Raw genomic sequence first — 14,977 nt, 5'->3', positions numbered from 1 at the left:
TTTCCTTGTTTTCCTCTTATTTTAATAGTTCATTTAAAAATCCCAGGATTTTTGTGGATTTTTCTTGTTTCTGACGCATTTCCTTTTTTTTTTGAGAATAAAAGGACTTACCAGGTTGGACGTCGATGTTGAAAATAGTCTCAAATAAATGACACCTGATTATTAACATTAAAAACACTTTTAATTCTAACATTTCAAACACACCTGTTCAAACTCAGGTGCACAAAATACAATAGAAATATATATATATACATATCTCTCTCACACACACACACACACACACACACCCCTTACAATTAGGTGACAAAACAGAACTAGGTAACAACAACAACATACAGAAACATACACAACTGACAAGTCGTTGTATCGAAGAACTGAAGTTCATAACAATGTCACCAATGATATTTATCGCACAACACTAGCATTTTATTCTAGTTTCAGGCTTCTGCTTGTGCAATGTTCATGCCACAGTGTAAAGCGCATCAGAACTTGTGGTCCCAGTTGTATGAAAGATAAGATCCACAGACAAATCAGTTTTTTCTTTCTTTCTGTAATTGTTCAGGATTTTAACCTACATCACTAGCAGCACCTCTAGTGTTCACAGTCGAAAGCCAACTTTTGTTGGACATTAATTTACCGAACCATGGAACATCAAATGAAATATATTAAAGCTACAGACACGTGAGCCATCAGCTCAGTTCGGTGGTTAACGAACTACATTGCACAAGCACGCAGTAAATAACAGTATAGTTATGCTCGGACAGAGGTGCTGTAGCGTGGACAGAAATAGCTTGACGTCTCTTGGTGAAGTGCTTTATTTAAACATCTAACAAGATCCAAAGCGATGAATCTGGTGACGAAGGACTGAAATTAACCCTCTTCTTCATCACTGTCTCTCATGCTGATGCCCTGCAGTCCGTCTCCCGCAGACACGGCGGCTGTGGCCTCCTCTATAGTGAGCCGGTTATAGACGGTCTCGTAGTTCTTGCTGTTCAAGGTGCTGTCTAGGACGCCCTGCAGCCTGAAGTCACGGTAGGACTTCTGCGAAAACAAACACAAAAGCCTTTAAAAAGACACTCTTCAAGGTTGCTTTGCTTATAAGTGTTCTTTGCAAATTCCTGAAGCAAAAAAATATGGAGTCGGTATTACCTTGACTATCTTGATGAGGGTTTTGAGCTGATAGACGTGGAGCTGCAGGTCCAGTCGGTCAGTCAACCAAACACACACTGCCTTCATGGAAGTGCTGTACCATTGCTATGAGGGAATATGAGGGGGAAAAAGAAAAGATCTGGCTGGTCATCATCTCCTGGGATGAAGTGAAGCAGTGGCTTATTCGATAAATGCCATGAGATCAAAATCACCCTTTAGTTAGGTTTCCATTTACAGCCATTTTCACATATACCTTGTGTTTTCCTTTCCTTTTTTTATTATTAACATTTTTTATTTTGCTCAGATCACATCCATTTGTTTTTTTTCCTTTCTCCTTAACTCACTTTCAAAAGACCTTCATATCATAAAAATAACTGTAAAACATATTCAATAGATATTTTGCCATATGTGATAAGTCATAATTTAGTGATTCATTATCGCTGGTTAAACAGTTTATATTACGTTCTAAGTTATGTAAATTTGTTAAAGCTTTCTACAACAGAATATTTTTAAAACCAAGCGATGATTTTAAATTGTTCATGAAATACACAAAAATACCAAAATCAGTGCTGTTTTTTTTTACTTTTGTACAAGAACAAAAAATGATTTATTTTTATTATTATTTTATTTTTTTATATTATTATTTGTAAATACTACTACTACTAATAATAACAACAACAACACCAACAATAATACTAATAATAGCAAAAATAAAAAAAATAAAAAAACAATATTATACATAATAATAATAATAATAAACTTTTTTATTATTATTCAATTAAAAAAACACCTTTTTGTTATAAAAACAGGAGAAAGTGCATCCTTTGAAACTTAAGCTTAAGTTATCAGACTTAAGCAAGCACACACACACACACACACACATACAGCATTTGATAAAATGCTCTTTATCTCTGTGTGGAATAAGTGTGATGTAACACTTGTGTCCAGTTCTCTCAAATACATCAGGCAGTTATGGTTCTGAGGTGCTGTGCCTGCATTTCTGGGTTAGTGGGGAAGTTCTTCTACAGCCAACGCTCTATGTATGTATTGAATGTATTGGGTTTCATTATGAGCATCAGGATTATTGCTAGGTACTGAACAGTAGCGAGTAGTAGTTTAGTGGTTTGAGATGCACACTAAGTTGTCAGTAAATGGATTCTCATTGCCTTGTTAGTTGACGTAATGCCTCTCTGGAGTTTCACTACAACATCAGGATATGACAGACTGACTTTTAATCAAACTAATAAAGAATAGGGTTCTTTTACATCACATGGATCTATAGCTATAAACAGTTAAGAAGCTCATATTAAATCGTAGTAAGAAATAAAATAAAGGTAGTAAAAGTCACAGGTCATATTACAGTCATTATGCAATCTTCTGAGCAGTCTCTGTGCCCATGTTCCACATTTGCTGTGTATTTTTCTTTAACTAAAATAAATCACTCAGTTTAATCTTAATCAGGAACGCTTGTATTCACGCTGTTATCAGCCGATCGTGTGGCTGGAGTGCACAAACCTTGCAGATTCAGGTCAAGAGCTTCAGTTAATGTTCACATCAAACATCAGCATGAGGAAAAAGTGACTCTGACTATGACATGCTTGTTGGTGCAGCCAGGCTGTACAGAGCTTTTCCTCTTCGTTTTTCTCACCATTCCAAACTCTAGAGACTGTTCTGTGGGAAAATCCCAAGTGATCAGTGGTCTGATACTCAGACCAGCCCATCTGGGGCCAGCAACCATGCCACAGTTAATAAGAGTCATCATCAGAGTCAGTGATGTTCTTTATGCTGATGTCTGATGTGAACATTCATTTTAACTTTTTATATTTTTGCATGTTTTGTCTTGTAACTGACTAAGCTGCTGAATTTACCTCATGGGATCAATAAATTCTTTCTATCTATCCTTCTATCTACCCGTCTGTCCATCTATCTGTCCATCTATCTGTCTATCTATCTATCTATCTATCTATCTATCTATCTATCTATCTATCTATCTATCTATCTATCTATCTATCTATCTATCCTTCTATCAGTCTATCTATCTATCTATCTATCTATCTATCTGTCTGTCTGTCTGTCTGTCTGTCTCTGTCTATCTATCTATCTATCTATCTATCTATCTATCTATCTATCTATCTATCTATCTATCTATCTATCTATCCTTCTATCAGTCTATCTATCTATCTGTCTGTCTGTCTGTCTCTGTCTATCTATCTATCTATCTATCTATCTATCTATCTATCTATCTATCTATCTATCTATCTGTCTATCTATCTGTCTGTCTGTCTGTCTGTCTGTCTGTCTGTCTGTCTGTCTGTCTGTCTGTCTGTCTACATCATTTTATAAACAACACTGCTGCCTTATGACTGGCTGTTTAGTAAACAGCATTAATGCGCAGGACTACAGGTGTTCCTATTAAAGTGGCCAGTGAGTGTATGTTTTTAAGTAAATATGGATTAAACATTAAACTATTCAATGTTTGAGATTTTTTTGGTACGTCCTGTGTGATCTGTGAGAAACTCATTATGTAATTATTGCACTGAAATCTAATCCACTCACTAAACTGGTCCAGTACATACACAGTGATATGCACATGTTCATACCACGGTATAATGAGAAAGAGAAGGGACTATTTCTGACAATTTGACAATAACTGATTAGGGTAATTATATAATACAATTAATGACCTTAAAAGACACACATTTTTGTTTTTTCTTCATTAAAGAGAATCAGGTAGTAATTGTAGTGATGTGCCCAACTGTCAAAAACGAACAAATAAAACCTTGATTTTTTGCTTTTCACGTGCAAAACAGGACGTCTGGTGTGCATGATTATAAACACCAGTCACATTCATCTCTGAAGTAATCAACAATACCACCTCCTACACTTAATTGAATGTAGGAAAAATAGAAAAGTGAGGCTCTCCCTAATTGAAGCGCTTAGCTAGGAGACAGAAACACGGGAGCAAGGTGACAAGACACTAATTTGTGCAGGTGAGGGAGAGCAAGCCGCATTTCTCCATATTACTAGCAGTCAGACACGAACACATTACCGGGAACATTTCCTTCCTGCGGCAGTAATCACACACTTAAGTATCCTCTTGTCTTTATCATTAAGGAGGCAGTGAAGGGCATATGTGGCACCCGTGACCAAGCGGAAGACTCTGGCCCCTTGCCATGCAGACCTCATCACACTCTTAATAATGCTGATTTGCTGCTGCCTGCAAGGGCATGCACAGCATGATTTCCACAAAGTATCTTGTCTTAGACAAACACAATGGTTTTAATATCCATATATCTTCCCACATACGGCCCAATGCATAGATGCAGCCAAAAGCAGAACTCATGTGCGGAATACCGATCTATCCATACCGGCAAAAATAGACTAGATCACATAATGAACCAAGAACACAGGCATGTGCATCGCTTGGGCAGCACTCTTTCTCTCGCAGCCTGTTTGATGAGGAAGGGTCTTTGGTGACACAGCAAGACCCTGCTGTCGGCTTCCTCTCCATGTGCATGACTGGGTGTGTGTGAGGCGCATTAGGGAGCGCAGGGAGTGTGTGTGAAGCACATTAAGCGTTCTGTGTGCCTGTCTCCTCACCGCCGCTCTCCGACCCCAGCAGAGGCCCAGCAAATAAACAGGAAAGCCCCAAACACAGCATCTCTCCAATCTTGCCCTGCACACAAAGTTTTCAAACACAATCTACACATACACTGCTGAGACCTGCCTGTTGTGTGTGTATGTGTGTGGGGGTCTATAACCTGTGTTTCTGCTCAACTGTCAATATAAACTAACTGTGTGTCTCCCTATTGTTTGACAACCTGTGGATATATAGTAGTGAAAGAGCAAAAATGTACAAAACACACACACACACACGCACCCCATCAGCATAAACAGGTCAACAAGAGTGTGAGTTCTCAGACACTGGAAATAGTCACAATAGAGTGATGAGTGCTATTAGCGAGGCCTCATTGCCTCTCCCACTAAAAATTTTCCACACCTCCTTACACCTCTCACTCACTGTTATTCAATACAGAACATAGAGGAAAAGAGGCCTCAAGCTGGGGGCTCCGAGGAGGGACAGACACACAGACAGATAGACAGACAGACACTGTAAGAGACCGTGACAGACTAATGTGAACTAATAAGCTGTGCTTAGGATAAGCAAAGATCCCAAAGTTGCTATGCAGAACGCGACTCACACCTTACTAGCCACAAAATGTCTTAACATATACACACAATTCAGTCTCAAAGCCTCATAATCCACCCTTTGCTTAAGTGCTTAAGGGCTTGACAACTCACAATCCACCCTTTTTTGCTGAGGTGTGTAAAGAGATTCTGTTGGAAGGAAACACAGCCAGGTGTGTTAAAATCAAAATCTGTCTCTAAAAGGCTTCTGCTACACCAGAGCTGTTTCGGTTTATGAAAGATGGCTTAACGTGTGTACATATACGGCATGGCAAAGATGTCAATCAGATGAAAGGTGAGCTCTTTTATTGCAAGAAAATGACTTTGCTAATGAATTTTAAAAGATAACTCTATTTCCTTTTTATTCTATTTTTATGACTTTGTACGTCAGAAAGACTCCTTATGGTTTCTTTATATGACCTGTTTTTTTTTTAAATGATCATATGCAAAAAATAAATAAATAAATAAATAAATAAAGTGCACTTTTATATGAAAATTTTCACGTTATTTAAACAGCTTGTGTTCAACAGCCTTTGAAATTTACTATAGAATCTATGGGTCTAAGTTCTATAAAGCTGCCAATAATAAAAAATAAATAAAAAATGAAGGGGAAGTAATTCCCCTTCATTAAGAAAATTTATCCCTCAGGTCAATATTCTTCTTTTGTATAGCTGTTAAGGAAAATGATGGGGCAGATTGAAATTCAATAAATGTTTGATAGTCTTTTGCATAATAAAAACAGTAAGCAGCATTGAAAACAATGCTGGTAATACGCAAGGCTATAATACTCTGGAAGAGACATAATATAAGAGAGTGTTAAGTAAATGACGCTGTACTTAACCTTGCTTTCGCCCACTACTGATAGCGCTGCGTGTGTATGTGTCTGCTGAGGCACTTACGTCAAAGATTTTCTCTGTGTACATCTCATCATTCACACGGTCTCTGAGGATGTCCTGGTTTTGCCTCACAAATGTAATGTAGGTGTCTGCTAGATCCATGCCAGGTTTCTGAGAGAGAGAGAGAGAGAGAGAGAGAGAGAGAGAGAGAAAAAGAGATGATGCATGTGAGATCGATTTGATAGAAACAAATGAAACAAAAACATTTACTATTTCTAAGGTAAAAATATCAAGTGTCTTTGCATGCAGGAATACATCTGGCAATGCCTGGACCTATGCCATGTTTACAGCAGGTCACTGTTGGTCAGTTGTGTTCAAAGAGTTTATGTTAGACCCCAGAGACATATATAGTAAAAGTGAAGGCACATTAATTACCGTTAAAGTATGCTAAAATTCATTATAGTGCTCTTTATGTGGCCAGGTGGAAAACAATAACAGACTAATATGCCCCTAAATTGCTTCCAAGCTGTCAAGACGATCTTCTCAGTTTACCTGAGTAACAAATAGAGGGGAAAAAAAACACTGCTATTCACACTGGGAGCACAAGTGGAGGAAATGCTCTAATACTACTGTAATTGCTTTGACACCTTTCACACCCATTTCTCAGGGGCTGACAACCTGCGGGCAGAGCACGGCTCCTTATCACGCTATGCTTCCTCCGTCTCCTCCTACGCCGTGGTGGAGGACACAGGAACGCTACACCACAGCAAGGTGGAAATTCCCTTTCGGCTCTTAACGGGGGAACGGTGGAATAACTAGACACGAGATATCTGATGGACACTCCAGCTCTCGGATTACCGATGGCTCAGATACGTGACAGCTGCTGTGTTCGTCGCGGCATAGCAGCGTGACATTAAGAGCTTACCGTGCACAGATTTGTCTGAGCGCACATTACGCGTTACACTTCCGACTTAACTCCGGTGTCAATCAATCAAGCAAAACAAAGACACTTTTTCTGATTCTGATGTGTGTGTGAATACACGGACACACAGTGCTACTTTACAGAGAACATACTGGGTGCAAAGTACAGTGATGGAGGCAATCAGACAATGACATTAACATTTTTTATTACTTTAATAATGCTATATTTGGATGCATTTAAATATTAAGACTGATATACTGTCACAGAGACTTTAATCATCAGCAGTGTTCATATTGTATATAAACCACACCAAGGTGAAAATGTGTTGCTTCACAGTTTTATCATAGAACATAATATTAGGTTTGTTTAAATGTCTTAACATTATCCTTTCACTTGTTCTTAAGCCTTTCAACCCTTTCCAGAGACCTTTTAACTTGTTTTCACACAGGAATATAAATACACATGTTTATTGATTAAGCTAGTCGTTGAAAGTAAGTATGTATGTATATATATATATATATATATATATATATATATATATATATATATATATATATATATATATATATATATATATATATATATATATAATTATAGCAGACATTCATTATATGCTCACTACACAATGGTTTTGTTTCCCATCAGCCTGCAAAAGATCATTTGGCCAAAATTTGTACTTTGGCAGCTTTAGGTTTAGCAACGACAACTACAGCATAGGGTCTTAAACAATGAACATGTTTCGTGGCTTTCAAACAGTAAATATTAGGAACATTTAAAAGTGCATTAGGTAAGATTAATAGTAGATGGGTTTGATGTTTGAATATTGTTTTTCCCTTGAGCCTCATTCCCACCCGTGTTCACAAAGCTCCACCTCCATGATCTACAGGGGACCAAAGAGTGTCTATAAAATACCTGAAAGGCGGCCCACACACAAGAAGCAAGGCATTGTCTCACCCAGTTAATACTCTTGTTCTGAGCCCGTGGCTTAATTTTTTTTTTTTTTTTATCGTGTTCTACATATTTTTCAGGTTTTTTTAAAAAAAATCGCACTTTTAAATAGCCATCAAGTCATAAAACATGTCCAGCAGTCCTAGTGTGTGTCTGTGTTTATGTGTGCACTGTCATTGTCGCAGAGCTTAAGCAGGAAGCCCCTTTTATTTCTGACAGTGCAACATAGTAATCACATACACACACACACACACAAATCAAAGCATGCACAGGCTTAAACACAAGTACACACAACCCGTCAGCGAACCCACTTGGCCATCATTTGCACAGAATCACAAACAGCCCACGGTGAGAGGACGCAGGAGCATTTGAGCCACAGCAGGAGAACAATACGAGATCAGCGAGGAATGGGCAGGGGTGCGGGGAAGCCGGGGCGTGTGTGACTGAATCAATGCAGAGGTGTGGGATGGTGTGATTAAGGCCAGGTTAATGACTGGTTAAGCTGAGGGGATAAGCGACGGGGATGGGAAACAGACGAGAAAAAGAAGGAGAGACAAAATAGATGGTAATTACATAGAGTGGCTGTTCTGGCTTCCTGCCACTGCCTCATTCACTGCCCAGGTGCAGGTGTATAAATGCGTGCGAGAGTGTGATTCTGTGTGTGTGTGTGTTTGAAAGAGAGAAACAGAGAGAGAGAGAAACAGAGAGAGAGAGAGAGAGAGAGAGAGAGAGAGAGATGAAGTAAGCATGAACTGTTTGTATGGCTTGTATGAGAATCTACAAGTAAGTTTGTGGTAAATAGTTTCAAGGTGGAGTGTGTATGTGAGAGCGTTAGCTTTTAATCAAAGCATGTGTTTCGGAGGGTGTGAATGTCTGACTCAGTGTGTTTGGCTGAGCTACCAGCAGGGCTTGCCTTGCCAGAATACCCCAGTGCTTGAATGGCAGTCTTCACAAAAGAGCAGGAGAGCTTAAAATTTCGTGACAAGGGCCCAGAAATGTTCAGTGGCAAAGGCCAGACCTGGAGCCTGGCTCTCTGGCTCCCTCTCTCCTCCTGCGCGGCTGTGAAATGGGCTTCCAAGGTGCCGGGTTGCCTCCACACAAAAGCGCAAGGTGGACGTTATATTCTCATTTAACACGTAAGAGGGGGGATTTGCCTACTGCATACCACGGGCTTCTGCGTGCCAAGAGCTGAAAGGTTTAATTGATCAGTGGAGCATGACAACAACATTTCTGCCGTGTTTGATTTTGCACTAATCTTGTCTTATAAATTTACAATAAAAAAACAAGCCAAAAGTTGCTCACGTAACAGCAAAGCACTATCTCTACGTGCCGCTTCTTTACAGACATGAAACCAGTGTTGATTTCCTTGCCTGTTTGTTGCCTCCTTGCCACCTCTCAGAACACAGTCCTCTCGCCGCTTGTTGTGAAACCCGCTGTCGACAACTTTCTGGATTGCAAACCAAATCCAAGCCAAATGGGTTACCAATTAGCGTTACTTAGCCAGCTCTCAGATGCACCCTGGCACTACAATAGCTCATTGCAAATTTCTTCAACATTTAGCACTGCCATTTGATGAATAAATAGGAAATATTTCTCACACGATGGCAAGAGATACTGAAACAGCACTTGATACTTGTCCGTTGGTTTTCTTACTGAGAGAGGGCATGCCAGAAGGCTAGGCTGCAACACTCGGCGAAGTTGGATACCACATCTTACATGAGATTACAAAACTGGCGAACGCACAAATCACCGCGTGTGCTAAATAAAATACTTTGTACACGGTCACACAGCAGACACCAAAGCTTTCATGCAGACAGTAAGCACCGAGAGTTCGGAGCTGAGTAACACTTACTGGGACATCCACGTACTTGGCTGCTGCTTTTACCTTTAAAAGAGGGCATGCGTAAACTATACTGACTTTTAATGTACGTCTTTAAATGTATTTCAGTTTTTGGCACTCGAATGGAAGAAGGAAAAGAGAGAGAGAGAGAGAGAGAGAGAGAGAGAGGGAGAGGAAGAAAACAACACTTACAGTAAAAGAAAGGATCGAAGAAAAAAATGTTCCTTCATCATATCGTGAAAGCTTGGACAGCACACCATCCAAAACAGCAGCAAACTGCGAGCGAAGAAGAAAAGTGGAATTTAATACATTAAAGAAACATTTAAGCAGCACACATGCCACATAATGACTTATCTTTAGCAGCCCATGAGAACGTGATAAATAAGAAACTGGGTAATAGCAACATGGGATGAAAAATACCATCTCTGATATTGAGCTGCTAGCCTTCTCAGTGAGAGGCTTCGGAAAAAATCTAAAAATCTATCATTCATAGACCTTCTTATATTCATTCAGCGTAAATGGAAAAGGCTCGGAGGCATTCGCCGGCACACGCGAAGGCCAGCAGAAGAGCTAGGCAAAAGCCAACCATCAGAAAACAAACAGTACCTTTGAAACCAGGCAGGAGATCATTTCTTTAAATGCCTCATCGATCAGGACATCAATTTTAGAATGGTACTGTTGCTGTGGAGATGTGCACATAATACATGACTTGTTAATAGAGCGTGATGGCTTACAGCACAGATATAAATAGGGTTACAATATAAAAAAGTGAAAGCAGAACTGACAGGCTAAAAACTTCAAATACACGCACAAAGTCATACACAGAGTTTATTATTATTATTATTATTTTTGGACTCACAAAAAAGTATTAATTGAATTCTGTAAAAATCCTTTGGTCTATTAGTTCCTGTCCTCATGTCCCCAAAATCAATCGAGAGCAAACCGCAAATCTAATCTAACCTCACAGCAAATGAACAAACAGCATAATCACAAAAAAAACACATATACTGTGGAAGAGTAAAACCTTCCTATGTAACACGGCTGAGTTAAGCAGCTAATAGGCCCTATTATACCACTGAATGGAATTCCTTTCCTCGTTTCGGGCAAAGGAATTTGAAGGATACTTTTTTTTTTTTTAAAAAAAAGCAGGCCGCAACAAGGGCGAGCGTGGTGTTTCTCGAAAAAGTCTCATCTAGCTACAGGGTCCAAAAGCTCAATCTGGCTTCAATTAATCTCTTGCATTAATAATCCGGTTATATTGATTCGTTTTATTTTGGCTTCAAAAAAGATGATGCTGAAAAATATGGGAAGATGGATAGGGAACGACTCTAAGGAAGAGCAAACAAGAGATAGAGGAACAGAGAAAGAGGAGGGAGGGAGGGAGGTTGTGTGTGTGTGTGTGTGTGTGTGAAAGGGAAAGAGAGCCTCCATTCGGCTCCATTGAATAGATGCCTTTGCTGCATGCAAGGCAAGCGGGAGTTCATCTCTGCCAACAATGCCCTTTCACAGCACATCTAAAGAACACCCAAATTAAAAATTTCAATCAATAAAGAGCGTAGATCGGTGACAAATTGAGGGTGCTGAGAGGTCACCATCGGCAGCCCTAATTTTCTTTTCACTATCTTTCACTACATGAAATGGCAATTTTTCCATAAACGGAATTATGGGCAAATCTTAAGGACTTTTTACCTCAATTAACACTTCCATGTTTGCTTTTTATATAACAGTGGGGGCCAAATTGCAAGGGCTCTTTTTGCATTAGAGGGGATTAAATTGTGGGGTCTTTGCTGTGTGTGAAAACCAAAAGAACAATAATTTCTTTTGAAAACATTTATCTGGGAGCGATCCAGTAAGAGGCACTTCAGGGAGAAAGCGGTTTCTAAAGAGTAACCTTGCATTCTGAAGCGCGGCAACCCCTTTCAATGGAAGCGCCAACAGGCAAAGATATATGCTAGTAAAATTATTATCTACATATTACAAACACACGTTGACACGCGTGCACGACCTGAGCCGGGAAAAAATTTGGAACTTTTGTGTACGCCGATCTGGCTGAATGTTGAGCAATTTGCAGAAGCTAAATTACAGAAGTCAGACACACAAAACTGTCTGTACGAAATGCTCTTTTTCATCGCGGAGAAATGCAAAATATTTTAGCATAGAAGGATAACTGAACATTTCTATAGTCGTTACTGAACGGAAGCAGTGTTTTAAAATCGTTGGATGAAATCTTTGCAAGTCACTGAGCGAAGTATCAATAATAGAAAATAGAAAGGCGAGTGAAATGAGCACTAGACAAAGGAATGACAATCAAATCTGAACCGAGAGATGATGGAATAGAACCGATGGCCTAGAAATCTTGTCCAACAACTGTTTTTTTAATTTAAGCATGAATGCTTGTGTGATGCTTTTACAAGCCAGAGGGAAAGATGGTGGACTCACCCACTGTTGATCCATCTTGGATTCATGCAATGATGTGAGCGGGACACATGAAAAGGAAAAAATATAAAACGAGCGTAAAATAGACACCGAAAATAGAAAAAAAAAACCAACTGAAAATATTTCACGCAAAAACAAGGATGGATGAATAAATGATCTGAATCTATATCAAACAAAAGGACGGAGTAAGTGACAATCATGGGTTGAAAAAGCTTGGCCTTAGTACACACATTAAGCTGTTTTTTGTGTACATTCTTTCATCTTTATGCATTTACACTTTATCTCAGTTTGAAAGCTGCATTATATATGTTAGGTATTTATTTTGATACACACTCACATCTATACATTTAGGTTAAGTCGAGGTTTTCTCGGCTAAAACAACGATCCACTTCTTTTCTTTTTTTAATTGTTTTTGGATGGATATACTTCAGGGAAATACACGAGACCTACGGCGTGCTTAACCATCACATAGTTCTAGTGTTACAGTTAACATACACTGCACACACTTTAATGACCTTGACTAAGTCATTACTGTATTGTGCTGTTTTATAGGGATTAAAAAAAAATCATTATATATATATATATATTTACATTATATATAATATATATATATATATTTACCCCCCAAAAATTACAGAATATACTACATATAATACACAAAGATGTATTTTTACATTCTGTGGAAATAAATTGCATACTCGTTTATATAGACACCTCTTTTTTTTTTTTGTTCTGCAATTCATTTTCTTGTAAAGAAATGCTTCTAATATAAGTTTTTTTTTTTATACATTCTTTATATTGTACACTCTTGACGTTTTCGTTTACACGTGAACGGTATGTTTAAATATATGATGAACCTAATATGGATAGGGTTTTACCTCTTGGCCTTGGTCGAGGATACAAAGCTTAGAGTACTGCTTCTTAGCATCCATCAGAATGTTGAACATGGTGCAGACGGACAAAGGCACCCTGAAGTCGGTGGATTTACTCGATTTCTGCATCTTAATATCGAAAGCTGCTTTGGTCCTGCGTTTCAAGGAGGCACAGCTACAAGTGAGCGGATTGTTGCGTGTATTTCACTTAGCATGGAAATGCCGTAAGCCTTTGATAAGGTTAGCACAATATAATTAATGGATAATTAATAATCTTATATTCAATTAAAACAAAAAAAGTGTTCTTAATAGATAAAAGTAGATGCAATTGTTTTGACCTTTTGACACAGGCCTCCATCATATCACTAGCCATGAGCTTCAGCCTCTGCTCCAGATGTCTGGCAAACTCCGGCTCCGGCCAGTGCAGGTCCATGACAAACATCTGGAGAGCGTCCAGCTTCCAGAACAGGTCCTCTGATGTTGCTGAGCCATTACTGTCAAACATAAAGCATAGAATAGCACCAGCATTCTCCTGCCCTTATATCTGATGTAATAGACTTTTCATATTTTCAGTCAATTTAAATTTCTATAAATCTAAATTTTCAAGTCCCACTGATTATTTTCAAAAACCCGTATAAAATTCAGATTAAAAAAGAAAAAATCAGCTTTTCACGTAATATCTTTCAAGTGCTTGAAGTGTTCATCAATATTTTGAATAGAATTGGTTTTCTAGTCTGTAGGTTTGTCTAAGCTAATTTTAGCATCAGGTACCTTTAGACAGAACATGGTAACTTAGCAACTAATTCAAAAGAAGGCTCGAGTCAAATCATTCAGAATGGCACTTATGTGAAATGCTTAAATCCAGGTTTATTGGCTTATCTAGATCGTTAACTCTTGTGATATTGGGGTCATCATCATTGAAATCATCATGCTAAAAGAAATAATGTTTCCTAATAAAACAATTCAGTCATGCCATGTGAGTCAAGAGAGGACAGTAAGAAAAGAAGAAGAAAAAAAAAGCTCTATAAACTATAAGCTTTGCCTATACAGCTCATAGCTGCTGAAAAAATGCTTCTGGGTTTCCAGAGGCTTAAGACAGCCTCAGCAAGGCAGACAGATGGACTGACACCACTGTGTCAACCACAGTTAACACGACAACACACCGAGAGGCTGACACAAGCAGCATTCAAGTGTACAGCGCAAAACGCTCAGCAGTAAGGAAAAAAAGGGCACTCACTCCTCTCGCTGTTAAAAGACTGTTACCTTCACAAGTGGCAGTCCTGGAAAATAGTTTGGCAAAGTCCACAGTGCAATTAAAAAGGATGAGCATGAGTTCCCACTCGATTAATTAGCGTCGGTACAGTGTGTGAGGGCTCCCTCGGGGGCCTGCGCCGCCCCCTCAAGCCTGCGAGAGCGGGGGAAGAGGCAGCATGAACAAATGGACGAGCTTCTCGCCAGGAGCGGCACTCCTGTGGGGGAACACGGCATTCTGACTGCCTCTAACAACCAGCTAACCACAGAGTCCCCTTGGACACACACCCACAGGACTACTCCCACTACAGACACTGTTTCAGGCCTGAAACCTGGTGTGCATTTGCAGTCCAGCCTGTTTACAATGAACATGATCTACACATTTTTTTAATTTATTTATCTTCTTCCATATTAACAATAACATCACTGTCACCATGACGGTCAAGGCCATCAGAGAGACTCACGGATGACTTGAATAGTTTAGCAATCATCAAATTCCACTGTGACAGATTTACCACGGAAAAACGGCAAAACA

General features: G+C 39.1%; 1 protein-coding gene across 4 annotated transcripts in view; it reads right to left on the bottom strand.

Annotated features, from left to right (window-relative positions):
* The window catches only part of cadps2 (Ca++-dependent secretion activator 2), a 132,011-nt gene continuing 117,034 nt past the window's right edge, over positions 1-14,977 (bottom strand). The window contains exons 21-29 of one of the 4 annotated variants that reach the window (XM_058408476.1): positions 13,530-13,685; positions 13,198-13,345; positions 12,323-12,337; positions 10,490-10,564; positions 10,076-10,159; positions 9,896-9,928; positions 6,237-6,344; positions 1,150-1,254; positions 1-1,041 (exon numbers count right to left, since the gene is read on the bottom strand). In XM_058408476.1, the coding sequence (XP_058264459.1) occupies positions 871-1,041; positions 1,150-1,254; positions 6,237-6,344; positions 9,896-9,928; positions 10,076-10,159; positions 10,490-10,564; positions 12,323-12,337; positions 13,198-13,345; positions 13,530-13,685 (895 nt within the window). In that variant the 3' untranslated portion in view covers positions 1-870. The remainder of the gene's footprint in view (positions 1,042-1,149; positions 1,255-6,236; positions 6,345-9,895; positions 9,929-10,075; positions 10,160-10,489; positions 10,565-12,322; positions 12,338-13,197; positions 13,346-13,529; positions 13,686-14,977) is intronic. The other 3 variants (XM_058408478.1, XM_058408477.1, XM_058408479.1) reach the window with 3 other exon arrangements.

Source organism: Hemibagrus wyckioides, linkage group LG14 (assembly GCF_019097595.1).
Source record: "Hemibagrus wyckioides isolate EC202008001 linkage group LG14, SWU_Hwy_1.0, whole genome shotgun sequence".
Taxonomy (NCBI): Eukaryota; Metazoa; Chordata; class Actinopteri; order Siluriformes; family Bagridae; genus Hemibagrus; species Hemibagrus wyckioides.
This window is presented reverse-complemented; position numbering and strand designations above follow the sequence as displayed.